At 31.4% G+C, this 27,269-nt stretch overlaps 3 protein-coding genes, 3 long non-coding RNA genes and 1 pseudogene across 12 annotated transcripts in view; 5 read left to right on the forward strand and 2 right to left on the reverse strand.

Annotated features, from left to right (window-relative positions):
• The window catches only part of LOC105151988 (cyclin-L1), a 4,045-nt gene extending 2,392 nt beyond the window's left edge, over positions 1 to 1,653 (forward strand). For all 3 annotated transcript variants that reach the window (XM_011065993.2, XM_087413712.1, XM_087413713.1), the window contains one exon: positions 793 to 1,653. In XM_011065993.2, the coding sequence (XP_011064295.1) occupies positions 793 to 1,054 (262 nt within the window). In that variant the 3' untranslated portion in view covers positions 1,055 to 1,653. The remainder of the gene's footprint in view (positions 1 to 792) is intronic.
• Positions 1,654 to 1,993: 340 nt separating this feature from the next.
• On the reverse strand, positions 1,994 to 12,303 carry LOC105151985 (leucine-rich repeat-containing protein 51). Of its 2 annotated transcripts, none has more exons than XM_011065991.2 (2): positions 2,648 to 3,393; positions 1,994 to 2,503 (listed from the first exon to the last, which is right to left on the reverse strand). In XM_011065991.2, exons 1-2 carry the CDS (start codon positions 2,763 to 2,765, stop codon positions 2,016 to 2,018), a joined length of 606 nt encoding a protein of 201 aa, XP_011064293.2. In that variant the 5' UTR covers positions 2,766 to 3,393; the 3' UTR covers positions 1,994 to 2,015. The 2 variants fall into 2 exon arrangements, 1 of the variants encoding a protein (XP_011064293.2); XR_015547524.1 differs by lacking the exon at positions 2,648 to 3,393 and adding an exon at positions 11,200 to 12,303 and having other exon boundaries at positions 2,369 to 2,503.
• Positions 3,766 to 5,445, forward strand: borr (borealin-related). Its single transcript, XM_011065992.2, has 2 exons — positions 3,766 to 4,521; positions 4,586 to 5,445. Exons 1-2 carry the CDS (start codon positions 4,039 to 4,041, stop codon positions 4,904 to 4,906), a joined length of 804 nt encoding a protein of 267 aa, XP_011064294.1. The 5' UTR covers positions 3,766 to 4,038; the 3' UTR covers positions 4,907 to 5,445.
• On the forward strand, positions 6,317 to 9,749 carry LOC147907174 (uncharacterized). Its single transcript, XR_015547525.1, has 2 exons — positions 6,317 to 6,595; positions 6,979 to 9,749. It is a non-coding gene; the product is annotated as an uncharacterized LOC147907174 (long non-coding RNA).
• Positions 12,304 to 13,548: 1,245 nt separating the features above from the next.
• On the forward strand, positions 13,549 to 19,144 carry LOC147907175 (uncharacterized). 3 transcript variants are annotated; one of them, XR_015547527.1, is made up of 3 exons: positions 13,549 to 17,502; positions 17,976 to 18,364; positions 18,669 to 19,144. It is a non-coding gene; the product is annotated as an uncharacterized LOC147907175 (long non-coding RNA). The 3 variants fall into 3 exon arrangements; XR_015547528.1 differs by having other exon boundaries at positions 13,551 to 18,163; positions 18,252 to 18,364; XR_015547526.1 differs by having other exon boundaries at positions 13,549 to 18,364.
• Positions 19,145 to 19,942: 798 nt separating this feature from the next.
• Positions 19,943 to 21,470, forward strand: LOC147907176 (uncharacterized; annotated as a pseudogene). Its single transcript, XR_015547619.1, has 2 exons — positions 19,943 to 20,097; positions 20,594 to 21,470. The product of XR_015547619.1 is annotated as an uncharacterized LOC147907176 (transcript).
• Positions 21,471 to 23,436: 1,966 nt separating this feature from the next.
• On the reverse strand, positions 23,437 to 27,166 carry LOC105151983 (uncharacterized). The gene is made up of 2 exons (XR_846879.2): positions 24,991 to 27,166; positions 23,437 to 24,522 (listed from the first exon to the last, which is right to left on the reverse strand). It is a non-coding gene; the product is annotated as an uncharacterized LOC105151983 (long non-coding RNA).
• Between the last annotated feature and the right edge of the window lie 103 nt (positions 27,167 to 27,269).

Genomic DNA, 27,269 nt, shown 5'->3' on the forward strand with positions numbered 1-27,269 from the left:
ATGCATCACATATCACATTCATTAAATTTGGCAATGTAATGCATTAGTGAAACGGACTATCATATAAGATGATACTTGTGACAGCATCACATTTTGCACCCAATGGGTGCATTCCAATATTCACTGTCAGCTGAAAAAATCTATAGCGTACATAATGTATACTGTATAGTTTCAATACTGACAGTGAATATCAGAACACTCCCAATAAGAACAATGTTAAACAATAACTTTTTAAGATTATTGGTGAGATGAAAGTAGTTACAAATAATTAAATTATCATCGTACTGAAGAGTATCCTAGGATTGAAACATTATGTAATTTTCTAACATTATCAATTATTGTATAGATAGTAATAATTTTTACACATTGACTTCTTGTGTTGGCTCAATTTAAAGACATTTATTATTTTATTAATTCATTCATTAGAGCCTAAATTGACTTTTAAATTATTAAGATAAATGTATACTATATTATGTATAAAAAATTACTATAAATTATTTTTAAAGGTATATATATATACCATACATAGTATAGGATAATTATATCGAGAGATTCGTATTAGTATACTTCATAGTAGTATACTTCATAATAATGTACTTTCTTCATGTAATTATACAGTTGTTACAGTAAGAGTTTCATGCTATCTTTTTCTAATTTGATTTATAAAAATCAACAATGCGAGCAATATATTATTCATAAAATTTTATATTGAATTTTACAACATGGATATTTATAATTATGAAAAAAACCTTGTCATCGATACACTTTTAAATATCTTTTGATATATTTCAGACGCTCAAAATCTCCAAGTACTTCCCCATCACGAGGCGAAGAAACAAAATATTCAAATAAGCGAAAAAGGCATAGCAGAAGTAGATCCCGAAGTCACAGTCATAGTAGATCTAGCAAACCCAAAAAGACTCAACGAAGACGATCAGGTAGCCACAAGTCATCACGAAGATCGCGTAGTTATAGATCACGAAGTCGATCTCGGGATAGGGATTTGGAGAAATCAAGCAAACATCGTAGTAAACGTAGTAGACGATTACACTAAATACTAATGTGTAGTCAGCACTTTTACATTATGTTGTGAGATATCATAAGCTTAGTTTACATCGCGCACTTAATACAGGTATTAACTAGTAACTTTATATTGAATTATCTTAATTTCGGCGATACATGTAAACATATACATGATATGTGTATCTAATTAATCATTTTGATACATATTGTATCAATTTAGTGCATCATTGAATATATTGCTGAAATTAAAATAATTTGATAGAAAGTTAGCATCTGTATCAAGTGCACAATGTAAAATAGGTCATAATTTAAATATTGTAATAAATTTACAATATACAGCAGAACTTTATCAGGCCTACTGTAATTCTTTTAGTATATTTTAAAAAATTAATACTCGGTTTTTCGAGATTATTTTGAATTTCGCATAATTACTATCAATAATCATACATTGCTTTTTCACAAGCTAGCTTTAATATTTTCATTATTTATATATAGGAATATAATTTGTATTAAAAATTATTAAATGAGATCGAAAAAAAAGATTGTAATTTTTTTTTAAATACTAAAATATGTAAAGCATTTTTTATGTTTTGCATGAGTTCGTAGAAATTTATCTGGAAAAAAACAAAATATATTTAATATTCTATATATATTAATATGTACTTCTTTTTATAAATTTTTATAATATCTGACAGAGATCTATAAACAAATATGTTTGATAGGCACAAAGAATATCAATATTTATGATTCCATAAAAATTACAAGCATCTTTCTTCATCTTGATCGCTTATCATTATTTATTATAAGATTAAATTTCAAAAATTAGATATTTTTAGAAGAACATTAATTTCATATGTAATTATGTTTCATGTAAAGTTGCCATATCTTTAGTAACAAGTAACATGATATACAATGTTACAAAAAACTTATAGAAATAAAATATTAGGAGAATGTATATCAAAAAAAAGTATTTAATGGTATAAAAATAAATTTTATATTCGTATCCCAGATTGTATCATTTTAAAAAATCTTATGGGCAGCGCCTTTTTTTTTTCAGCAGCAATCACTGGCGAGAAATCTAAGACGAGTAACTGTGGCAGCAGATGTACGATATAACCCCTGTAGCAAGGAACGTCTTCTATCGGATTACCGTGTAACGTTAACGACCTGAGATTTTGTAACTTCCTGAGCTTTAAAATATCTGTAATATTTGCAATTTTATTGCCGTGCAAGTAGAGAATCTTCAAGTTTGTAAACTTCTCTATTTCTTCTCCAATCTCGTTTATTTCATTGAAAGACAAATCCAACCAACTGAGATACACAGGATTATCAAGAACTCTATCCGTGAGACGTTGAAGACCTTCCATTGAGCTCAGTCGATTATTGCTCAGCCACAACGTACTGGTTATGTAACGATCCTTAAGTGTTCTTACGGGAGCTTTTCCAGTACGTATTATTTGTGCACGTTTTTCCATCAATTCTATCAAAAGAAAAACAAAGAGATACATTTTTCTGTGAATGAGTTATTAACGCTCATAAGAGTTAGTTTGCGATAAAAAATTGTCAATGTGCGCCATCAACTCGCAAAATAATAAATTAAAAAATATTCCTTTAATTTATGTACCGTCCATTGTGGTAGCCTTTTTAAATGATAAATCTAACGGTGGAGCGACCAGCATTTCCTGCTGTTCGTTTCGTTTGTAATCCGAAATATGATTTTGAGAAGAATAATTAGTGTTCATTGCGGATAATTGAACTTGATCTCTCTATTAAATAGCCATCACTTTTATCACTTCGAGAAACATTTGAAGTTTGTATCTCGCGGCTTACCGAAAGTTTCATTTTAATTCGCCACTTCCGTAGCGGGATTCTCTAAGGCCGGAATCAGACTATGCATTGAAGATTGAGATTAAAGATTAAATGAGTCCTCATTGGTGAAATTTTAATCTTTAATCTCAATCTTCAATGCATAGTCTGATTCCGGCCTAAACGTCTTCTCGACGATTGTCGTTATCGGTAACTAACGACAGCCAATGACAGGACAATCCTGGAAGAAAGCGCGGCTGTCATTGGGTGTCGTTAGTTAATGATAGCGACAATTGTCGATAAAACGTTTACAGAATTCTACAACTAGACGAGTCACTAAGGGGGCTTCGCACAATAAAAGGAACAGGAAATAGAGAACAGAAGATAAGAATTTCAACCTATCAAAAATTCATGTATTGTGGAATACACAGTTTCTGATAGATTGAAATTCTTAGAGGCTTTGCACAATAAAAGAAACAGGTAACAGAGAACAGAATAAGAATTTCAACTTATCAGAAATCATGCTTTGTGGAATACACGGTTTCTGATAAGTTGAATTCTTATGTCTGTATTCATAGTCAGGCCTTATATTTAAAGCTTCCTTAAATTTATCTTCAGATACTCTACGAATTATTTCATTGGCTACTGAGCATCTAAAGATAAATTCAAGGAAGCCTTAAGTACAAGGTCTGACTATGAATACAGCATTATTCTTTGTTCTCTGTTCCCTGTTCCTTTTACTGTGCGGAGCTCCTTGGGGGAAATCACATGGTGCGGAAAACGACTGCGGAATAGAAGCAACCAATCAGCGTTCTTCTGCGTTATTCCGAATAGTTCTAATTGGTTGTTTCAATAACGCATTCTTTATTCCGCAATCCTATTCCGCACTGTGTGATTTCACTCTTATTTTCTGTTCTCTGTTCCTTTTATTATGCGGAGTCCCTAATGGTGGTGCTGAAAATTGCCTGCATCTTTTTAAGAGGGAGGGAGAATGGTTTTGTTCACGATCCGCGCCTAGTCGGTACGTGTGTGATCATTGTCGGTAAACAAATTGAATTGAGTTGGTAACGGTCGCTTATCTTAGTTGGGTTACATTCGTCAAAAGTTAGCCACTAAAGAAAAAGAGGAAGAAGGAGAAAAATAGTTTTTCAACGCATCACACGTACGAGAGATTTATCTATTGACGTACTTGACGTAACGTGCATTAAAATGCCAAGAACCAAGCGCAACAAAGCGACGAGCAACTCGATGAAGGAACGCGATGCGGCGGTAAAGACCTTCGAGAAACGCACACAGCTCTCTATCGCTAAGATGGAACGCGATGCAATGGCGGATTTAAAAACCTACGTGACTTGTATCGATGTTATAATTTCCCGCTTACCAAAAGACATTCGTCAAATGAAATTGGGCGAGTTAATAGATAGGCATGACCATGACAATGAAAAAGAAAACTTTAACGATGAGGTAAGTTCATCGGTCAAGGATCTTCATATGCAACCACCCGCCATTCCTAAAGTGAGAAAAGGGAAAGCTACTAAACGTACTGCTGCATCTGACGACGGATATGCGACCGGAGGTACTAGCGTGGGCAGTACATCACGCGCTAAAGCACTGGTTAAAGCAACACCAGCCAAGCGAACACGTTCAACTAGAGCAAGCAGAGCCAAACTCAGTGAAATTAATCAGACAATGGTAAGCTCAAATGCAAAGATCATCTTTGCTAAAGAAACAGTCTTTATTAAGCAATAATTTTCAGACACCAGCAATGCCGAAGCCTCTAAACAATGTATATAATGTCGTTACACCAAAAGTCAAGCCTAATACACCATTGAACGTATTAAGACGTCCGCGTCAAGGAGAAATGGTTCTCAGTATGCAAGGCAGTCCACTCTTGGTCTCTGCTGTCGTCGAGGAAAAAACTGCTAATATTAATGTACCTTTGAGTAATGGTAACGTAATGTCCTTATTACCACAAGAAGGATTGCGCATGTCAAATATTCCTCCACTAGATCCTGAGACAATGCATCAATTAGAGACTCTTAAGAATCATATTGAGAAAGTTATCTCGTTGAAGTAGTAGTTAATATTATTCGATGCGATAATATATTATGACGAACAATAAAAAAATACTTTAGTGAAATATAATAAATTATACTTATAAGATTTTTTATTATTTTTATACATTTATATATATATATATATATAGTTATATTCGTGCGTGAGAAGAAAAAGATGATGTGTATCACTGACAGGATACTTTTAAAGACTGGCTCTAGTCAAATTTTTATGACATTGATAAAAATTTGCAATTATTAACATAAATTTGGATAATATATCATTAAATTTATGATTTTTTATTATGTAAATGCTGTATAAATAGGTGCACATACTTTTAATACTATAATATCTTGCATGTTGCCGAAAAATTACAATTTTTCTCTACAGTTATCTCTATTGCTAATCAAACTCAAATAATCAATATTAAAAATCGGGTAAGTAAAATTATTAAGTTTTATTTTCGGCCGTTTTTAGTAGTATCTCGTCAGTGTATGTATAATATTTATGTAGCCTTTCTCCCCTTGTTGAAATCTTGTAATAAATATCTATTGGATAAAATATAGTTTTATATTATTTTCTGAAAGTTAGCATTTTTTGGTGGAAGAGAAATAATTCATTAATAATTAATTCATCATTCATTGAAGAGAAATAATTCATCAGAAATAATTCATACGATTGAAAATAATTATAAGATAATTTTTTAACAAACTTATATTGTATGTTAGTTAAATTCTAATCGGATATCTGACGTCTTACGTTGTGTGAATTGTACAGATGGTGACAGATGTGCCTTAATACTTAAAATTGTACGAGTATTGGAACATAATTAGAATACGCTCTCTATTTAGATAATTTACGAATATCTATAGACGGAGAGCGTGCTTTGAATATTTCCTAATACTTATACAATTTTTAGGTGTTAAGGCATATCTGTCACCGTCTGTACGTTGATGAAATGATATAAGGTGAAGCGCTCCGCTGTGGATGCGTAGTAGAATAAATTTGGGTAACATTTGATTGGTTATTCCAGTATAATCAAGACTATTATACGTTAAAAAATGCATATTGAGACACATTTGATTGGTTATTTCCAGTATTGCTGCTGCTATCATACTGCGCAATGCTTCATTCCATCATAGTCTGTATTACATGAGCTGCACCTGCAGCAAATGCATACGGTGACCAATCTCTAGCAGGGTTGCGACAAAATAATGGCTGAGAGCATTTGCGACATGTCGCAAATTAGACGATTTTCTTTTTCCCGGGCATGTCGCTCTCGGCCATTTTTTGTCGCAAATTCTTATTCCAAGTCGCCTAAAAAGCGACATGTCGCCTAATCTGGCAACCCTGATCTCTAGTAAGAAATTATTAAGTAAAATTCAAGATATACCTAGAAACCCTTAAGGGAGAATCTGGCCACCAACGAGATATTATTAAAGACCGATATCCTTACGAGAGTTCGCGTCCTTGTGAATATTGAAGTGATTAAAAGTTAAAAACTGATAATATTGTACTAATTCTGTGATTTATTAATTTAATAGACGTATTTATGCATTTAGAACTTAATAATACTCGACTTTTCTTTAAAATTGTGATTTCAGTGTATCGTAAGATTATCAACCATGGAGTTATAGAGAATAGGAGGCCGAACTAGGCTTTGAAAAGTGTGATCAAAATTAGGCTTCTGAATTGGTACTGGTGATGTTCGGTAAGCGGCGTTCGAATCGCAAAACTTCTCTCATAACGCACACACAACCGAACATACATAAGAATAGAGACATTATTCTTTGACATCATGCTCTGATAGTAAGGGGTTCCGCACAATAAAAGGAATAAGGAACAGAGAATAGAGAATAAGAATTTCAATCTATCAGAAACTGTGTATTCCACAATAGATGATTTCTAATAGATTGAAATTCTTATTCTCTGTTCTCTGTTCCTTTTATTGTGCGAAGCTCTTAAGGCTGGAATCAGACTACGTATTGAAGATTGAGATTAAAAATTGAAATTTAACCAATCAAAACAATAGGAGCTAATGCCTGTATTCATAGTCAGGCCTTATATTTAAGGTTTCCTTAAATTTATTTTCAGATATCGTACGAATTATTTCATTGGCTGCTGAGACCTAAAGATAAATTTAAGGAAGCCTTAAGTACAAGGTCTGACTATGAATACAGGTATAAAATTCCTTTATTCTCATAGATCAAATTTCTATCTTCAATTTCAATCTTCAATGCATAGTCTGATTCCGACCTAACAGGAAGACGTAAATTGTTATTAAAACTGCATAAAGAATGTAGCATTCTTCATGTAAAATTGGTATGATTTACTATGCAAATTGCGAGAACGGTGTGGTAGAATGAAAGCGACATTTCAATCGAACTAATTCAGATGACCACTTTTAATCTAATAAGAGTCTAATAAAGAGCCAAAATTTCATCAGTAGGAAATATTAATAGGAGAGGGGAGATGTAGAGAATGTAATTATTTTATTAATTTTGTTCATATTGGGTCATCTAAAAAGTATCCGCGGTTTTTTGTCACTAGATGTGTGTTGATGGTCATATATCTAGTGACAAAGTACCGCGGATACTTTTTAGATGACCCAATATTAACTAATTTTTGTGCACATTTTATCGATAATCATTTTTTTAACAGATTTATTTAATAATTGCGTTTAAATCAATTAATTCTATTAAAAAGTGTATAGAAATGTATAGTAATGTGAGTTTGTTACTAGCCCGTGCCGCAAACTGCTCCATGTAATATCAGTGAAAGAAATAGGCGGTATTACGGAATTTCCTAGTTGCCTAGTTAGTTATTATTAGTTACTGTACCGCGTACCGCGCTCCATGTAATCGCATTCTTAAAGCGCGTGATCATCTATAATGAACGCAATCATATGCTTATATGGCGATAAAAATGTCGGCCGGAAACAATGATTTCCATATGACAGCCATATTAAATATTAATTCTTCATTTCCTATATCATAGCTATGAAGATTACAAATGCTGATAACGCTCGGAACAAGAGGAAAGATTGGTGGCTCTGATATCAGCGAAAGAATAGACGGTTCATGGTACACAGTTTCCTAGTTGCCTAGTTACTATTAGTTACTGTACCGCGTACCACGCTCCATGTAATCACACCCTGAAATAGATGTTGGAGACATTCTCCGGAGATGTTCTCCGATAAAAAGTAACATCAGGATGAAAAGTGAAAAGTTTTACCGTTAAAATTAATGGAGAAATTTTTCACTTTTCACTTCCCATCCTAGGGATAAAGTTTCATGATTAATACCCAGCTTTAGTTGGAATCCTGCAAAGTTATACAATGGTTAATGGCTCCTGCACACTGGACGCGGAAATGTTTAGCTCGCGCAAAATGTGACGCGATAACCAATAAGCTTACAGCTCTTAAAATGTTCATTAATTATCGACGTTGCATTTTGCCGTGTCCAGTGTACAAAAGCCGTAAGTTAACTAGAGCTTGATAAAGTTATCCTTATAAAAAAAACAGGAACATATGGCTGTTTTATGGGCGTCAACTCTTTGTGTGGAATCAGCCATTAAATTACGTTACCAATGATCTTATACTTTATAAAATAAAGACACATCTAAAATATTCGTATGTACGTGACCGGACAAAATCTCCGGTTGTAAAAATTTTCATTTTAAATCATTTGTATTTCGTATGAAGAGTTATGAAGTACCATTAAAAGCATTTGTGAATCATCCAGACATTTTTAATTAAATATTAAAAAATTTGACCGAAATATATTGTAGATATAGGCGCTACGGTCAAGGAAATTCATTAGACACGATAGGTAGTCTCTCTAGTATTTTGATATTCCAGGATGTATTATGGAATTGCTTTCGATCGGAATTATTTAGTTTTCTTAAGTTTCTTTTAAAAAAACACAATAGAAATGTAGGAAATAATTTAATTATTTTGATCGGAATCCATTCCGAATTCTATTATACGTTTTCTGGTTGTTATTCGATCAACAAGATGGATGAGTAACTAATATTGTAAGACAAAATTCTTTGCATCACTCTCTGTAATAGACAAATCTCAAATGCTATTGTCATAGGATTTAATTGTATCAAGTTTTGAAACATAATACAGAAATTGTTTTATTGTAAATTTTAATCGTCACTCCTTCAAAATATTGTGAAGTGTCTGAACGTATAAGTTAAGTTTAATTTTATATATAATTTAACAAAACTGACATTAGATAAAGAAGATATCATCAAGCATGATTATGAGATGAGATATGTATACAACTACATATGTTCTCTATTAATTAAAAAATGCAATAATCAAGATGACTATGCAATATGTCTAATAAAAAATAATACAGAAATAGGAACAGGTAATGCTGTACAGTTTCAATTATATTTTTATACATTAAAGTATATTATCGTAAGTCTGATAAAGAAATTAATTTTTTTATATAAACAGGAAGGTTTCCTCCAAAAGAGGATAGATCCTTCCTTAGATAATGAATAAAAAAGAATTTTGTTTAATTTTATTGGTGATGATTGTCTACATGGAATTGATCATACAGTGACAGTTATGCATTGTGATTATAATGTAGAGACTAATTCATACCCTGAACTATTTTCGCATGTAAGTAGTTTTTAAAAAATATATTTATATCAAGTGAATAAAAATATTTTAGGGTGATCAGCAATGTAACTTATTTATAGTATGGAAGATTGCGTTAGCTTGTGTACTAGAACCCAAACAAATTGTATAGTTGTAAGGTTGACATTATTATGATCTAAGTCCTTTAACAAGAGCTTCAGAAAATTATATGATTCTTTTGTGTATAAAAAATAAAACATATTGAATATCTATTAGGTGTTGGAATTAATTCGTAGCGTTTTTTAATGAAAGAATGTTATTTATTTCACATGAGCATTAAAAAATACATTAATGAAAGTACTTCCCATCACTTGTAAACGCTACGAATTAATTCCAACACCTAATATAATAAGATAAAACAAAAATCAATTTATTTTTAAAGTAAAAGATTTTCTGTTATACAAAAATTATACAATCAAATATACAACAAAATCAAATTATATAGATTATATTTACATATATTATATTTACATTATAATTAATTTGAATATAAAATCTGCTTGTTGATACCTATCCAGTGTTAACAACTGTACAATTTGTTTGGGTTGTAGTACACAAGCTAACGCAATTTTCCATACTATAAATAAGTTACGTTGACCTAAAATATTTTTATTCACTTGATATAAATATATTTTTTAAAAACTACTTACATACGAAAATAATTCAGGATATGAATTAGTCTCTGTATCATAATCACAATACATGACTGTCATATGATTGATTCCATGTAGACAACCATCACCAGTAAAATTAAACAAAATTCTTCTTTATTCATTATCTAATTTTGGAGAAAACCTTCCTGTTTATATAAAAAAAATTAATTCCTTTATCAGACTTACGATAATATATTTTAATCTATAAAAATATAATTGAAACTGTACAGCATTACCTGTTCCTATTTCTGTATTGTTTTTTATTAGACATATTGCATAGTCATCTTGATTATTGCATTTTTTAATTAATGGAGAACATAATTGCATACCTATCATGTCATAATCATGCTTGATGATATCTTCTTTATCTAATGTCAGTTTTGTTAAATTATATATAAAATTAAACTTAACTTATGTTCAAACACTTCACAATATTTTGAAAGAGTGACAATTAAAACCTACAATAAAACAATTTCTAATTTTTATATTATGTTTCAAAACCTGATACAATTAAATCCTATGACAATAGCATTTGAGATCTATTACAGAGAATGATGCAAAGAATTTTGTTTTACAGTGTTACTCATCCATCTTGTTGATCGAATAACAACCAGAAAACGTAGAATAGATTCCGATCAAAATAATTAAATTATTTCCTATATTTCTATTGTGTTTTTTTAAAGAAACTGTAAGAAAACTAAATAATTCGGAACTCCAAGCAATTCCATAATACATCCTGGAATATCAAAATACTAGAGAGACTACCTATCGTGTCTAATGGAATTTCCGTGACCGTAGCGCCTATATTTCGGTCAAATATATAATATTTTAATATTTAATTAAAAATGTCTGGATGACTCACAAATATTTTTGATGGTACTTCATAACTTTTCATACAAACGATTCTATATATAAATTTTGTTGAATTCAGATCCGGTTAATTATTTCGGTCAAGTACATGGTCCAAAAAAGAATGATTAATTGTAATTAATAGAATGACTCACAAACCTTTTTATTTGCACTTCAAAACTCTTCGTATGAAATACAAACGATTTAAAATGATAATTTTTACAACCGGAGATTTTGTCCAGTCACGTATCTAAAACTATATATTGTATATCGATAAAAATCTTGAGAATACTCAAATATGATTTGTTCATTTGTTCGTTGCTATTAAGATACGTTTTCATGTCGATGCTCATTCTCGGCGTCAAAAAATGAGTTGCGTGATAGAAATTAATGAATATCAAGTGTCAAATTTGCTCACGTGATCTATTTGACACTGAAAATGAGTGTCGAGCGTCAGCATAAAAAGGCACTTTAAGAGTCTTATATATAAGAAGCGACATTCATCCCCACTACCACCTCTACATATGCCATATTTGCCCACTCCAGTTAATCAGTTCCGTCATACTTTATTTACTCCATTATAAGAATCATGAACTCCGTTAGGATAAGGTTAAACAAGTATTAATGTGTTTGTGTTTTCTTATTGAATAACGAAGCGCTTAAGTAATGTAATTACAAATGTCACATAAAAAGATAAACCGCATATTGCATATCTATTTTAGGTATGTGTATGTACCAGTTCAGCTATAGACAGTTGTAGAAAGAAACATATGATAGTTCTCCATTGCGGACATAATATAGCTGCTTTAATTAGATAGGAGTATCACCAATCAGAAATCGCGATGTTAATGTTGCTTCTCTCATATATATAGAATTCTAAGGCTACATTTCATGTTGACGACGATTCATCTCAACGCTCGATTCAAATGTCAAAACAGGTCACGTGAACAAAATTTACGAATACTAAGCATCAAGTTTGATCACGTGACCTATTTTGATGCTGAAAATGAGCGTCGAACGTCAACATGAAAAAGCACTTAATTGCTATACTAGAGAGTCTCAATATGATGAAAGAGATAACATAATGTGTTCAGTTGTAGAATACCTATAATGGGTGCTTTCCAATTGCTTAACATATCCTAATACAAATGTACACAAGAATGCACAAAGTGTAACATTATGCACTATTCAATTGGAACAGAACGTATATGTTGTGCACGATTGGATCCGTTTCAAATAGTTAAATTAAATGTAGCTTTTTCTGCCTACATTAAACATAAAAAAGTAAAACTGATCTGAGAAGATCAGAGAGACTCAAGTCTTCTAGTCTTATTTGAGTCTTATATCCATGATGCTAGAAATTAGTTCAAGACCTCGGATGAAGAAAGAATTGACCAATTGCAATGGTCATGTAATCAAATTGTTCAAATGTAATTTGTTATTTTAAATTGTTCAAATGTAATTTTTTCTCTGTCCGAGATCTCGGACTGATTTCTAGCATCGTGGACACGAGCTTTATAGCCGCCGCAGTTAGTAACCAGAAAACACAAGCTTACACAGCCCTTGAGTATCCAGTCAGAAATGATAATGGAATCGACATTGAATCGGTGATTCGAAAACATTAAATCAATGTCGATCGACATCGAATCAACATCGATGTCAATTCCATTATTACTTCTGACTGGGTACAGATGTGTAGTGTTGTGTCGACAATATTTGAAACGCAACATTATATCGCCGTGTGCACGAAAGTGCATATCTAAGGATATTGCAATTGGAAAGCACCTAATGGGTGCATTCAGTACAACCGCACACTGAACGCTCAGTGAATTCTTGCATTTGATTGATCTACATTTTTAGATCTAACGGAATATAGATTGCAATTAGATGCAAAAGCTCACTGAGCGCTCAGTAGTGTAGTACCGAATGCACTTAATAAGTACTGGTACCATGCAGCGGAATAGCGTAATGGTTCCGGCACACAAGGCGCGATGTTCGTCGAGCGCGACACGCGATATCCAGTGAGACTATATCTTTAGAATGAAAACAATAAAGCTATATACTCATTGAATATCGCATGTCGCGCACGACGAACATCGCGCTAATGTGCCAGAGCGGAGGTATAAGAATACGATTATATGTAGTGCAGTACACGGTACATAGTACAGAAACTAACTAGGTAACTACAGAAACCGCGCAAACCATGCCGCTTATTTCTTTTCTCCTCTATTACATGTAACGTGATAAGCGGCACGGGCCAGTGACAAATTCACATTACTAAGTACTTTTTAATAGAATTAATTAATTTAAATGTAATATTAAGTAAATTCATTGAAAAAATAAGTGTTGATGAAATATGCATAAAAATAAGTTAATTTATATAAAAAAATTCATATTAAAGTTTATTTGTCATTAGCCCGTATCGCTTACTACGCTTCATATAATAAAGAAAAAAAGAAGCAAGCGGCACGGTTTGCGCGGTTTCTATAGTTACCTAATTAGTTTCTGTACTGCGTACCCCGCTACATGTAATCGTACCCTAAGGGTGAAATCACACAGTGTGGAATAGGATTGCGGAATAAAGAATGTGTCATTGAAACAAACATGATGAAACACTGAGTGCTATTCTGCATTTGCGGAATAACAGTGCGTTATTGTTCTTATAATAAACCATCGTATTTTGAGAAGTTAAAATAATTTGATGCTGATTGATATGATGGAATTGCGTAATATCGAGATAAATGAAGCAAAATGACAAAATCTGAGTGCATAAATATAGATACCAAGATAAAAAAAACGCGAAACGAGAGCGGAACCAATCACAAACGTTCCGCACCTGTTGGTCTCTTTTTATGGATGTTATCATAAGAGACAAAGGTTACTAACGCGAAACATGGATATTCATATGGCTCCTGGACGCGGAAACGCTTGCCGCGCGGCAAAATGAGACGCAATAACCAATGGACACATTAGAAGCTGTAAGCTTATTGGCTACCGCATCACATTTTGCTGGGCGGCAAGCGTTTCTGCGTCCAGTGTGCAGAAGCTAATAGTCTGTTTTAATTTTAAAACTGTTTTAAATAATGAGCGCATTCAAGTTGACAAAGCGGCTAGCCTGCTCGCCGAGCAAATGAACATAATTGATTGTTATAGATCTAATCAATCATATTCAATCGCTCAGTAGCTTCTTTGCCGTCTTGAATTCGCTCAATGTTTTAAGCTTGTTTTACAATGTGCTTTTGCTTCCTATTTCTTGCTTTTTGTTATTTTTTACATCTTGTCTTTTTGCTTCTTATCCGATTTTTTGTTTTATATTGCTTGAGATAAAAGTTAACAAATTTCGAAAGAAACAAGAAATACGTAGCAAAAAATACAATTGTTGATAAAACGGTTGCAAAGGAAAAAAAGCAAATGATAAAAAACAAGAAACAAAGAGCTCAATGTAGAATAGGCTTTTAAGATGCTAATATCAGAGAGAAACCTGAGAGAGAACATAACAGCCCCCAACCTGTAACTGCAAAATGCTGCCGCGCACTATCGCTCTCTGAAGAAGTGTTAATTACACAACAATATTCACCTTTTTGCAGTGCTTCTAATGGAAATAGATAATAATTGAAATCGCTAAAATAACTAAAATATATAATATAAATTAATAAAGATTTCAACGATTTATGCGTATTTTCATATACACGAAGATATACACACATAAAATAAACGAAATTAAGCCTATTCAATGAGTTTTTACATGAAATAAAAGAATCTGAAATAAATATTAGGTTGGTGCATATGAAATGTTAGATTTTTAAGTGAATATATAAAACTGCATATCTTTTTTCAAAAGCTATTTATTTAATCAAAATATGCTCCATTTGTTTCAATACACTTTTCCCAACGAGATTTTAAGATGCATAGATGCCTGTCTTAAAGAAATTCTGATCTTTAGAATCAATAAACTCTGATATGAAATTTTTCAGTCTTCATTTTCTGTCTTCATTTTCATACTGTTTAGCCCGTAAAAACTATTCTAAATGTTTAAAAAAATGAAAGTCGGTTGGCGAAAGATCCGGTGAATAAGCTGGGTGTTGCAAAATTTCATATTTTAATTCATTTAATTTCGCAATTGTTTTGTACGACGTATGCGGCCGAGCGTTGTCATGGAGAAGTATTGGCCATGCCGATTAACAAGTGATGAGCATATAATTTTCAATTTTTCATGCATTTCATCAATGTACTGGCAGTACTTTTCGGCTGTAATTGTCTCCCCAGTTCGAAGGAATGAGTAATGAATTACTCCAGTCACATTCCATCAAATTGTTATTAAAATTTTCCGTGGATGAAGTGATGGCCTTGAAGTATGAGCACAAGCCTCATTCCTATCAAGCCGAGCACACCTTTTCCTATTGTCGTAAAGAACCCATTTTTCATTACAAATAATAATCCGATCGAAAAATGGCTCTTGATGAAATCGGTTAGTAATGATGAGCATATGTTCAATCGATCCAGCTTATTTCGCTCGGTTAGTTCGTGCGGTACCCATTTATTCATTTTTTTCACCTTGCCAATTTCAGAAAGGTGTCGCAATATCGTTGTATGGTCAACTTTCATTCTGGTAGCAAGTTCCCTTGTAGATATAATTGGATTCATTTCCACCAATGCTTTCAGAGCATCATTTTTCACAGACGTTTTGGGTCTTCCACGCGGTTCATTTTGTAGGGAAAAATCACCAGACCGAAATTTTTCAAATCAACGCTGCACTTTTCGATCGTTAACAGTATTCTCCCCAAATGCCTGGTTTATATTGCATGCAGTTTTTGCACCATTATTACCAAGTTTATATTCATATAAAAAAATTACATGAATATCGGTTGAATTCACATCCTTACGAAATTCAAAACAAATAACAAAATGGAACATTTTTGAGAAAATTTTCTTTATTGAAATGTGACTCTGGCAATGGACAATACGACTATAAACGAGGTTATGCCAAAAACAAAAGCATAACGAAAACAGGGAGACAAACGTTCATATGTAAAGAAAATCCGACATTTTATATGCACCAACCTAATAGTAGTGCACGTTTGTAACAGTTCATGAAAATTAAATGTTAGATCGTCATGACATCTCCTTATATATTGGGTCATCTAAAAAGTATCCGCGGTTTTTTGTCACTAGATGATGTTGACCATTTTAGTTTTGATAATAAAATATTTAAACAGATTTTTGGCATGCCAATGGGTTCTCCTTTGTCCCCCATACTGGCGAACATAGTTCTACAAGATTTAGAACAAGAAATTATTACCACGAATAATATTATTTCATCTTTTTATTTTCGTTATGTGGATGACATTGTGTTAGCTGTACATAAAGAAAAGGTTGAAGGAGTTCTAGAATTGTTTATCATGAAAGACTTAAATTTACTATTGATTTTGGCGATGAAAATAGCATAAATTTCCTAGATGTTAAATTAATGAGACAAGAAGGAAATATCATTTTCGATATTTATAAAAAACCCTACCAATTCTGGGAGATATTTAAACTATTTTTCGAATCATCCGTTAGCACATAAAAGGGGAGTAATTATTGGGCAATTTGATAGAATTATATTTTTATCCCACCCTAAATTTCATGAAAAAAACATCTCTGAATTAATTCACACGTTTCTAAGTAATGGTTATCCTTTAAAGTTCATATTTTCAACAATAAAAAATAGAATAAAAACATTGGAAAATAGAATAAAAACGTTGGAAAATAGAACTAATTTAGATCAAAATCGCGAAGAAATTAATAATGAATGTGATTCTAACGTTACTTCAAAAAAATTTTTCACGATACATACTTGGGCAGAGTATCTGAAAAATTCAAAAAACTTTCACATGTTTATGGTTTTAATATAGCTTATAAACCTATGAATAAAATGAATACATTTATTAAGACAGGAAAAGATTCTTTGCCTAAGGATGATTTGCCAATGCGGAGTAGTTTATAAAATCAATTGTTTAAACTGTGAATCGGCCTATGTTGGCCAAACTAAAAGGAAATTAAAAACTCGAATTAAAAAACATAAGGCTGACATAAAAAAACTTTCCGAAATTTCAATGGTTTCACGACACCGTTTGAATGAGATGCATGGATTAGATTGGGATAATACAAGAATTTTAGATACGGAACAATTGTTAATGAAAAGAATTTCGGAAATGATACATATAAAAAGACAAACAAGTAGTATCAATAAACAAAGTGACACGGAAAGTTTGCTTGATGTTTATTTTCCTCTTCTAAAGAAGGATCTCTCTTTCTTTTAATAAATAATTCTAGAACTTTCTAAACTGTTGACTCAGATATATAAATAGTGGTAAAATACATGATAGGACAAATAACAACACATAATGTCACATGACAATATTCTAATTGTGCAAAAGAAGTACTTGAGATTCATCGTTTAGTTTTTTTGCTGTAAAACAGGTAATGATTCTATTTCTTTATATTCCGACTAGAAGATATTAATGATATACAATTTTATTTAAATTAGAATGTAGAAATTCTTGTTCTACACTTTTCTTGATATGACAACTGGCATTATAACATTATTGTATGAAGCATCTTCGCATAGAAAAGAACATGTTTATTTAATTACAACTCCCGACTGTTGAATTTAATGTCAACTAGATGTAATTTTGCGTTTTAAGAATATTATTGAATTACTGAAGATGGCCAGATTGTGGTCGAAACGTTTAATGTTTTAATTAATGTAATAATAATTAAATATCATAAACTATAACTTGTGCTGTGGTTTTTTATGCTCTTCTTTTTATATGTTTTTAAATTTATGACCACATTAGTTTTCAAGACATATACTACTAATGTTACTAGGGTACAGTCAACGCGATGTTGCAAAAGTACTAAGTGATTATATCTATCATATTTTTTGGTCCTAGTGGAACTAACTCAAACTTGGGTTATCGGAAGTAGAGAGCCTATAATCAGAGTAGCGCCATACGAGAGATGACGTCATATTTTAGCGAAATTCTGCGAGAGAGAGAGATATATACGGTCTCAGTCTATCCAACAGACTGTCAGTTTTAGAGTTAGGTGCAACAGCATTGAACGATATAGATACGTAAAGGTACGTTGATAAAAATTAAATTATCGAAATTATTTTAGAAATATGGTTGGATGTATAATACCGTTTTGTAACAATTCATTAAAAAAAGGATATGTTATGAAAATAATTCCGAAAGACATAGAACGCCGAATGAATTGGTTAAAGAGTATAAATGGCAAATATAAAAATTGGACATCGTCAAAAAATTCATCTGTATGTGAGGTAAAGTAATTTATTCTTTATAAATAATGTATGTTATTTAAAATATTAAAATAAAAATATAACATAAAATATACTCAGATAATTATAATATTTGAAGTGTCTTGGCACTAAGTACATGTATAGTCATCACATTGGTTACGAATTTAATTCTTTCTCTTTTTGTCGTAATCTTTTCAATTATATATCATTGCATTGTGAGTCTAAATCAAATAATATGATAATTACGATATTTAATATATAATATTTTATAAAATGGTATATACATATATAATATTTTTCTGAATTTTCTTTTATATTATTACAGATGCATTTTGCTCCTAAAATGTAGGAACAGAGAATGGATAATAAACTAGCGCATTTAATAGCGTAAATAATGTGCAATAAATAACGTTTTGTATAAAGTAATGTACAATATTACAAAATGTATATGTAAAAGTTTTATTATTTTATATATTTATATTTTATAATATTTATTTATTATTATTTTTTAATTTGTCACAATTTTTGAGCATTTTTTAGCATGAATTCAAAATTTAGAAAATAATGCGTTTAAAAAACTGGAGGGAATGGTTAAAACATGGCGGACCAATCACAAGTGATACCTATATGGCGTCACTCTGATTGTAAGCTCTCTAATCGGAAGCACCCACTGGGGATCGATTCTGTATCTTGAAATGAGGTGAAAATTATAAAAGTGAGCGAATTTACTAGAATACTGATTATTTCATTGGTCAACACCTAGTAAATTTGCACGCTTTTGTAATTTTCACCTTGTTTAAAGATATGGAATCGATCTCCTGATTAGTTAAAAAACACTTCAAAGCATTTGTAGCGAGACTTCGTCCTGTATGCCATGAGTTAAGTTAGTTAATCTATTTATCTTTTTGAACGTTAAGTTGAATTAGCTCTAAAATCACGGAGAAGCAATAAAAAGTAAATAGGTTTCGCAAAATTTTACAAATTATGAGACGGAATGTGCTTTTTTTAACTTATATTAAGATTAAATTTACTTAAAGTTATATATAAAATTATCGTGTAATTTTAAAATGCATTACCATAAATTGAAAAAAATTTAACTATTAGGTGTTGGAATTAATTCGTAGCGTTTTACAAGTGATGGGAAGTACTTTCATTAATGCTCATGTGAAATAAATAACATTCTTTCATTAAAAACGCTACGAATTAATTCCAACACCTAATATTATACGAGTATAATTATTTAATTTATTCACAAACATTTTGTTATATAATTAGATTATTTTATGTTTACATTATTTTAATATCTTGATATTTAACTATGATTAAACACTTCCAAATAAGAAATGGATGTACAAAGTACTTCTAATTTTCTTTTTAATAATGCATCAGATGATGAACATAATTTTCTTGAAAGAAAACGTTATAATAGAATTTCATGTTATTATGAAGATATTGTTTTATTCTTTAACAGGTAAGACTTCGAAGAAAAGAAAAGAAAGAATGAGGAAGGAATAGTTTTACTATATTATTATTTTATTTTTGTATAGATGATTTGTATTAATTTCAGTAAAATAGTATTATTATTTGAACAGATTTTAAATTAAACAGTACAGTTTTCGAGTAGAAAAGCGTACATACAAAAGATTGATACAAGATCTTGGACAACGTTTGTATTGTGATCAAGGTGAAAAAATGTTTCCTGGAAAGCAAATAGTAATTACTTTATAGTTCTTCGATAATCAGGAAGTTTACAGGTTAATATTATTTAAATATGAAATACTTTTATCAAATATGTTTATAGTAATATAAAAAATAAAGTAATATAAGATTTTCTATTTCCTTCAATTTCCTTTTATTTGCTTTTACATTTTTTAAAGCGTTTATATATTTTCAAATCTATCTTGTATAAAAATTATATAGCTTTTGGAAAGAAATAGTTCAATCACTTTTAATTGCCTTTACGTATGTTTATTCAAATTACATTAAGTATGTCTAGTAAAGAAATCAGATTTATATAATAATTGTCTTTAATATGATTGATTTTTTTCCTTTAGTTCTTCCTTGATATAAATCAATTATCATATTAGAAAATTTTATAATAGTCGCAAAATTATCTTTCTACTTTTTCTGCAAATTTTTATTATAAAATTACAATAGCAATATGTGCTAAAATCGTTTAATTTTGTTGATATAGATTTGTTTGTGTACCATCTACATACACTTACACCTACACATCCATAAATTTTTTAGATCAGTTGCGGATCGATTTGGAGTATTCAAAGATATTGTTTGGAATTATATATTTGAGCATTACTACTAACTGAAGATGTTTACAGATATATAAAATGGCCTGAACTTCATGAAATGGCTCTCTTTGAAAGAGAATTTCGCCAATTACATGGTTTTCCTGGAATAATTGCTGCAATTGATGGCTCTCATATACTAATAAGTACACCCATAGAAAGTCCTGAAAATTACATTCATCATCATAAAGAGTTTCATTTAGTAATATTACAAGGAATTTGTGATTATAAATTAAGATTTATAGATGTTTTTACGGGAATATGTGGTAACACGATGCAAGAGTTTGGCATTTAAGCGACATTAGAACATTAATAGTACAAGATGAAAATAGATACTTTCAAAATCAATATCATCTTTTGGTAGATTCAGCATATCCTTTATCAAATTATACGTTAACTCCACATCGAGACAAAACTCTCAAAAACGTGTAGTCATCGAGCGTGCTTTTGGCATGTTAAAAGGAAGATTTAGAAAATTAAAGTATGTTTACATGTATAAAACAGAAATGATACCCTGAGTTATTTTTACTTGTTGCATCTTACATAATATATGCTTAGAAAATGATGATGAATTTATTGATGACGATGCATTTGATGAAGTAGATATACAAAATAATATTGTATTAGGTGTACAACTTTGCTTCCGCCGTTTTTTTCGAGGCTTTATTGTAAAAAACTGGTTATACATTTATGATTCAAAGTATTGTCCATCGCTGGCCACTACTTTCTCCCATCTTTCGGGCAGCGTACGAATCCCGCGTCGAAAAAACTGGTCATCTTTTGAGGCGATCCACGAATCAATCCAATTTTTTACTTCTTCATAAGACCGGAAGTGCTGGTCAGCCAGGCCGTGTGTCATTGATCGAAACAAGTGATAGTCAGAAGGAGCAACGTCTGGAGAATACGGCAGGACTTTCCATTTCAAGAATGTCTTGACCACTTTCGCAACATGGGATCGAGCATCGTCATGCTGCAAAATCACTTTATCGTGTCTCTCGTTGTATTGCGGCCGTTCTTTCAATGCTCGGTTCAAACGCATCAATTGCATTCGATACTGATCGCCTGTGATTGTTTCGGTTTTAAGTCGGTTTTAACAATTCATAATACACTACGCCGAGCTGGTCTCACCAAATACAGAGCATGACCTTGGAGCCGAATATTCGGTTTGGCCGTCGACGTGGAAGCATGGCCGGGAACTCCCCCTGATTTTCTGCGCTTGGGGTTATCGTAATGAACCCATTTTTCGTCCCCAGTCACAATGCGATGCAGAAATCCCTTCCGTCTTTGCCTTTCAAGCAGCTGTTCACAAGCAAACAAACGCCGTTCAACATCTCTCGGCTTCAACTCGTACGGCACCCAATTTCCTTGCTTCTGAATCATTCCCATGACTTTGAGGCGTTTTGAAATGGCTTGTTGAGTCACTCCCAATGATTGTGCCAATTCTTCTTGATTTTGACACGAGTCTTGATCAAGTAATGCCTCCAATTCTGCATCTTCGAAAACCTTCTCTCTTGAACCGCTTGTCGGTCTTCGACGTCAAAATCACCGTTCTTGAAGCGTTGAAACCACTCACGTTTCACTAATAGCGGCCATAGGTATATCCTCACCAAAATATTTGAGAGCATTCGATGAACCTCAGCCGCAGATTTCTTCATATTAAAGCAGAAAATTAAAACCTTCCGCAAATGACGAGAATTTGGCTCGTAAACTGACATTTTCAACCAAGAATAACTTTATGATGCAAACACAAATTGACTAATGTTTCTATGGGGTTATGTTGACAGATGCCCAAGTTTATTGTATGATGTCTATAATCTATTTATTTCGACCACCTGTGGGAATATGTGACTCAATGGATAAGTCAGATTCTCTTGACAAGCCCACGCTTGTCGTGTAATGTGATAAAGACAATAATAATCGAGACTTTATTTGTAACTGGTAATAATAATATTTATTTCACGAGCACAATTTTATATGACCGTACAGGACGAACACCTTTATTGATCTGTTATTATAATATTTCTTTTTTTATTATTTTTACGCTGCTAGGCAACTCGTTACCAACATAATTCTTAAGCTTTCTACACTCGCTGCGCTAGTGAGGTATTAAGAATTCCCCACACACCACTTACCGTTAAAGCCATCTATAGGAAAACGGCGGAAGCAAAGTTGTACACCTAATATTTATGAATGGAGCAGAAAAAGAGATATTATCTCTCATATGTTGTAAAATTGTGTATATAAAATATAATAAAAATCTTTATTGTATACATTAATTTAACTTAATATATAAACAAGCATTATATTGAATATTGACCTGTTGTTAAATAAAAGTCGTCATATATTAATTCATTCTGAATAAAAAACGTCCAATATCATTCAACAAACAAGCATGAAAATTTTCATGTTTTTAATTACAAAAACTTATAAACGTAGTTATTTTCAATAATTAATAACTCAAAATATGTGGGTACTTGTAAAATGTACTAGGCTTTTTCTTACAATGACCGAATATACTCAACACTTATCATTAAATATCTTGTATGCCTATATAACATATGTTCATTATATTATGAGAAGCAAATATTAAATATATTATTTAATTATAAAAATAGTATAAAATCACAGTATAACATTATTATAAAACAAAATTTTTTTATCATAAAATAATTATAAATTTTTATATTAACTGAATTATGACATACACCTTAATAAATATTTTTACGTAATTTTGAAGGAAAAGGAATATGAGGTTGATGATGTAAAAATATGTCATTGTTAAGTTCAATATACATAGTTAAAGATTTAATATATTTTTTAATATTTTAAAATGCATATTTTTTTATAGGAACTTGCACGGGTAACAAATAATAACGATATTATTTTATTAATTATGATATATAAATACTTTTAACTTACATAAAGAATGACCAGATTTGTTAAAACTTAAAAAAAATAAACGAACATAATAAATAAATGAATTATTGTGCTAATAATATATCATAATAATTAATTTTAGTATAACCTTTTGCGCTTTTAAATAGCATTATTTTTTATTTAATGCAACTAAAAAATTAATTGTTTTCATCAATATCTAAAATAATGAATTTATATTTCCTATACTTTCCTAGATTAACATTGCTTATTAATATTTATTTACATATAGGTATTTTACATATATTGGGTCATCTAAAAAGTATCCGCGGTTTTTTTGTCACTAGATGTGTGTTGATGGTCATATATCTAGTGACAAAGTACCGCGGATACTTTTTAGATGACCCGATAGATTCTTTTTAAATATCTTTTTTTCTTTACTGTTTAATGTCTTGAATTTTTTTCTAATAAAGATAAAAGCTGCTCTCTTTGATTATAATTTTGATGATGCCTTTCTCTTTATTCTATTAATTCTTCCATCCAGGCAGATGTTTTCGATTTTCTTTTTTTGTTTGCCTGTTCTTTAAAACATTAGTTGATGTTAAATTTAATACATTTTGTTTGTTTTCTCATCAGATGAATGTAAAATATTTTTATTTATTGTAAAACCACGTATATTAGATGCAATGAACAATGATGCAATTGCAGGATTTTGTCCTAACATATCATTAATAATATCAAAATATTTCCAAGTTTGTTTTGCTGTCCTAGTTTGTTTCTTTGCATCTTTAATTGCTTTGTATACTTTTTTTTCATACTAGTCCATTTAATGTAACAATTGTCAGCAGTTAAGTTATATCCATGGATGTTCATAGATGCAGCAATATTTTTCATACATTTTTTTCAATTTTCCATAAAAGTTTGTAGAGGTTTCTGTATTTATTTGTATTTCTGCTAACAATAATTTTGTCATGTCATCAGTCCATTGAACTCTGCAATTAACTAAATTAAAAAATGTTACTATTTGAATAGATAACAACAATTAAAACTTACATACAAGAAAAAGAACCGTTATTTTTGGTACTATCTATATAATAACGACTAGACAATAAGAAACTGTAACTAGACGTTACAAAGATTAGAAGAATTACTTTCGAAAAGTAACTTGTCACTACTATGCATTATTTATTTAAAAAAAATAACTTATTTTTAACGCGTCGAGCTGTTACTTTTATCTTTAACTCATTCCAAGTAATGAGTTAAAGATAAAAGTTACTTTTTTCCAATAAATGTGTGATGATGACAAATTAATCTTCGAAAATTATCTTCTTCCAACTTTAAAGTTATTGTCATAAAAATTTGCAATGTAAATTATCAAATCGTTATTAGAAAAAAACGGTAAAAGTAATAATGTTATTTTTATCCCTGCTTTCATATAATTATGTATATATTTAAGAGAAATATACATACCAACATTGTTTGTTTCTTCAACAAATTTATCTGCAGTAAACATTTTGTTCTACTTGTAATTAAGTAAATTTCTGCAATGCCCAATTCGAGGTGATGTCCATCTAGAAGTGAAGAAATTGAGCATAAATAGGTTAACTAACTCAACTCATGGCATACAAGACAGCGTTGAGTTATCATGAATCATGAAAGTACTAGGTAGTCTGTCATATTTTTGGTCTTAATGGAACTAACTCAAACTTGGGTTATCGGAAGCACCCTTCGTAAAATTCTTTCTTTTAATTAATTAGTCTATCAAATGCTTCAAAGCATTTGTAGCGAGACTTTGAGCACAACTATGGTGCTACTACTAATGCAGGAATGAATTCGCGTAACTATACTCTTGCATTTGTATTCAAATCATTTTTATATGTATTACAATAGTGCACTAGCAATGCCACTACTCGTTCCAGCAATGACATTATTGCATTAATAGTGACATTATTCGTTCCAGCAGTAGCACTTGTATATTACTGCATTACTGCACTAATAGTGTCACAACTCATCTCAGTAGATACTACTAGTAACACTAACGCGAATTTATAATTACACTTCTACACTAGTCACGAGTAGAATCAATATTCATAGTAGTGACACTAGTAGTATATTTTTATGCGAGAAACGTAATCAAACGTAACAAGCAACGCGTAGTAAATATGGTACGATAAAAATGCCAATCGGAATGTGCCGGAAATGATGACAGCCATATCGAATATCAGTTCCTCATTTCCTGTGTCATATAAACTATACTAGATCACTAGATCTATAAAGTACCGCAAACTCGCATCCATTTTCATGCGAAATGCGGCCATTTCGAATTTATGCATTTGTATTACGTGCTTTATTTGGGAAAATGAAGCCGTCAAGTATGTAAATCAAAGTTTTTTAGTTGTAATTGGTTTATTTATGAACAAAAGAATATGTACGAATGCTCAATTTATGTGTTCTTTAGTTTAATACGGATTTATTTATTATAGAAGTTTTGTGCATAAAAGTGCACGAAGGATACGTGTAAGTTCAGAACTGTTCAACAATACGAAAGTACACATCACACGCCAAATAACCTATTTCACGGTACTGTTTTTACACTTAGCACACAACAACTTGGCATTATTAACTTTAACAACACGATACTGATAAACTGGAAAAAAATCTTTTTCCAAGAAGAGGTTTTTATTGTGTTAATATCAACACAATGATGATGAATTTGCGCCTTCAACCTCGAGAGTGACACTTGAAAATATTTCGAAAATGTACGGTTAGGTTAACTGCACCCAATTGATCCAATGTGGTGTATTTCAAATCGTGTACTATGTGCACTTCGGCCATTTTTACGCAACATTTCTGAAATCAGTTGCGGTACTTTATAATTTAGTGACTTTAGTGTCATAGTTAGGCGCGCTACAAATGTTGGTAACGGAAAAACCATGGCAGTTGGTGGCTCTGGCTAATACAATACAATATTACAATACATGGAGTGCGGTTTGCGGCACGGGCTAGTGACAACTCACATTAGTAGAAATTTTTTTAAATATATTAATTTAGTTTTACACACATTTTATCGATACTCTTATTTTTTTAACAGATTTACTTAATAATTGCGTTTAAATTAATCCCATTAAAAAGTGCATAGCAGTGTATAATAATGTGAGTTTGTTACTAGCCCGTGCCGCAAACCGCGTTCCATGTAATATCAGCGAAAGAAATAGGCAGTACGTGGTACGCGGTTACAGTACAATCATGATTATGGCTGTATTCAAAAATTGACTGTCAGTATTGAAAATCTATAGTGCACGTAACGTAAATTGTAACATTTTCAGTGCTGGTAGTAGATTTGGAACACGGCCTTATACTGACGTGATTTCCTAGTTGCCTAGTTAGTTACTGTACCGCGTATCGCGTACTGCGCTCCAGTTAATGTAATCGTATCTCAGTTGGAATTCTGTAAAGTTATTAGAATGGTTAAGGGGCTCTGCATAATAAAAGGAACAGAGAACAGAGAATAAGGGTGAAGTCACATGGTGCGGAATAGAAAATGCGTCATAGAAGCAACCAATCAGTGTTCTTCTTCTGCGTTATTCCGAAAGCGCTAATTGGTTATTTCAATGACACATTCTCTATTCTGCAACCCTTTTTCGCACTGTGTGATTTCACCCTAAGAATTTCAACCTATCAGAAATCATGTATTGTGGAATATATAGTTTTTGATAGGTTGAAATTCTTATTTTCTGTTCTCTGTTCCT

This window comes from Acromyrmex echinatior, chromosome 15, assembly GCF_024713525.1.
Source record: "Acromyrmex echinatior isolate Ae372 chromosome 15, ASM2471352v2, whole genome shotgun sequence".
In the NCBI taxonomy this organism is placed as follows: domain Eukaryota; kingdom Metazoa; phylum Arthropoda; class Insecta; order Hymenoptera; family Formicidae; genus Acromyrmex; species Acromyrmex echinatior.

Coding starts and splice junctions, on each gene's coding strand:
- LOC105151985 (XM_011065991.2), bottom strand. CDS start 2,765: ATGAACACTAATTATTCTTCTCAAAATCATATTTCGGATTACAAACGA. Junction 2,504..2,647: donor AAAGGCTACCACAATGGACG/GTACATAAATTA, acceptor TTCTTTTGATAG/AATTGATGGAAAAACGTGCA.
- borr (XM_011065992.2), top strand. CDS start 4,039: ATGCCAAGAACCAAGCGCAACAAAGCGACGAGCAACTCGATGAAGGAA. Junction 4,522..4,585: donor GTGAAATTAATCAGACAATG/GTAAGCTCAAAT, acceptor AATAATTTTCAG/ACACCAGCAATGCCGAAGCC.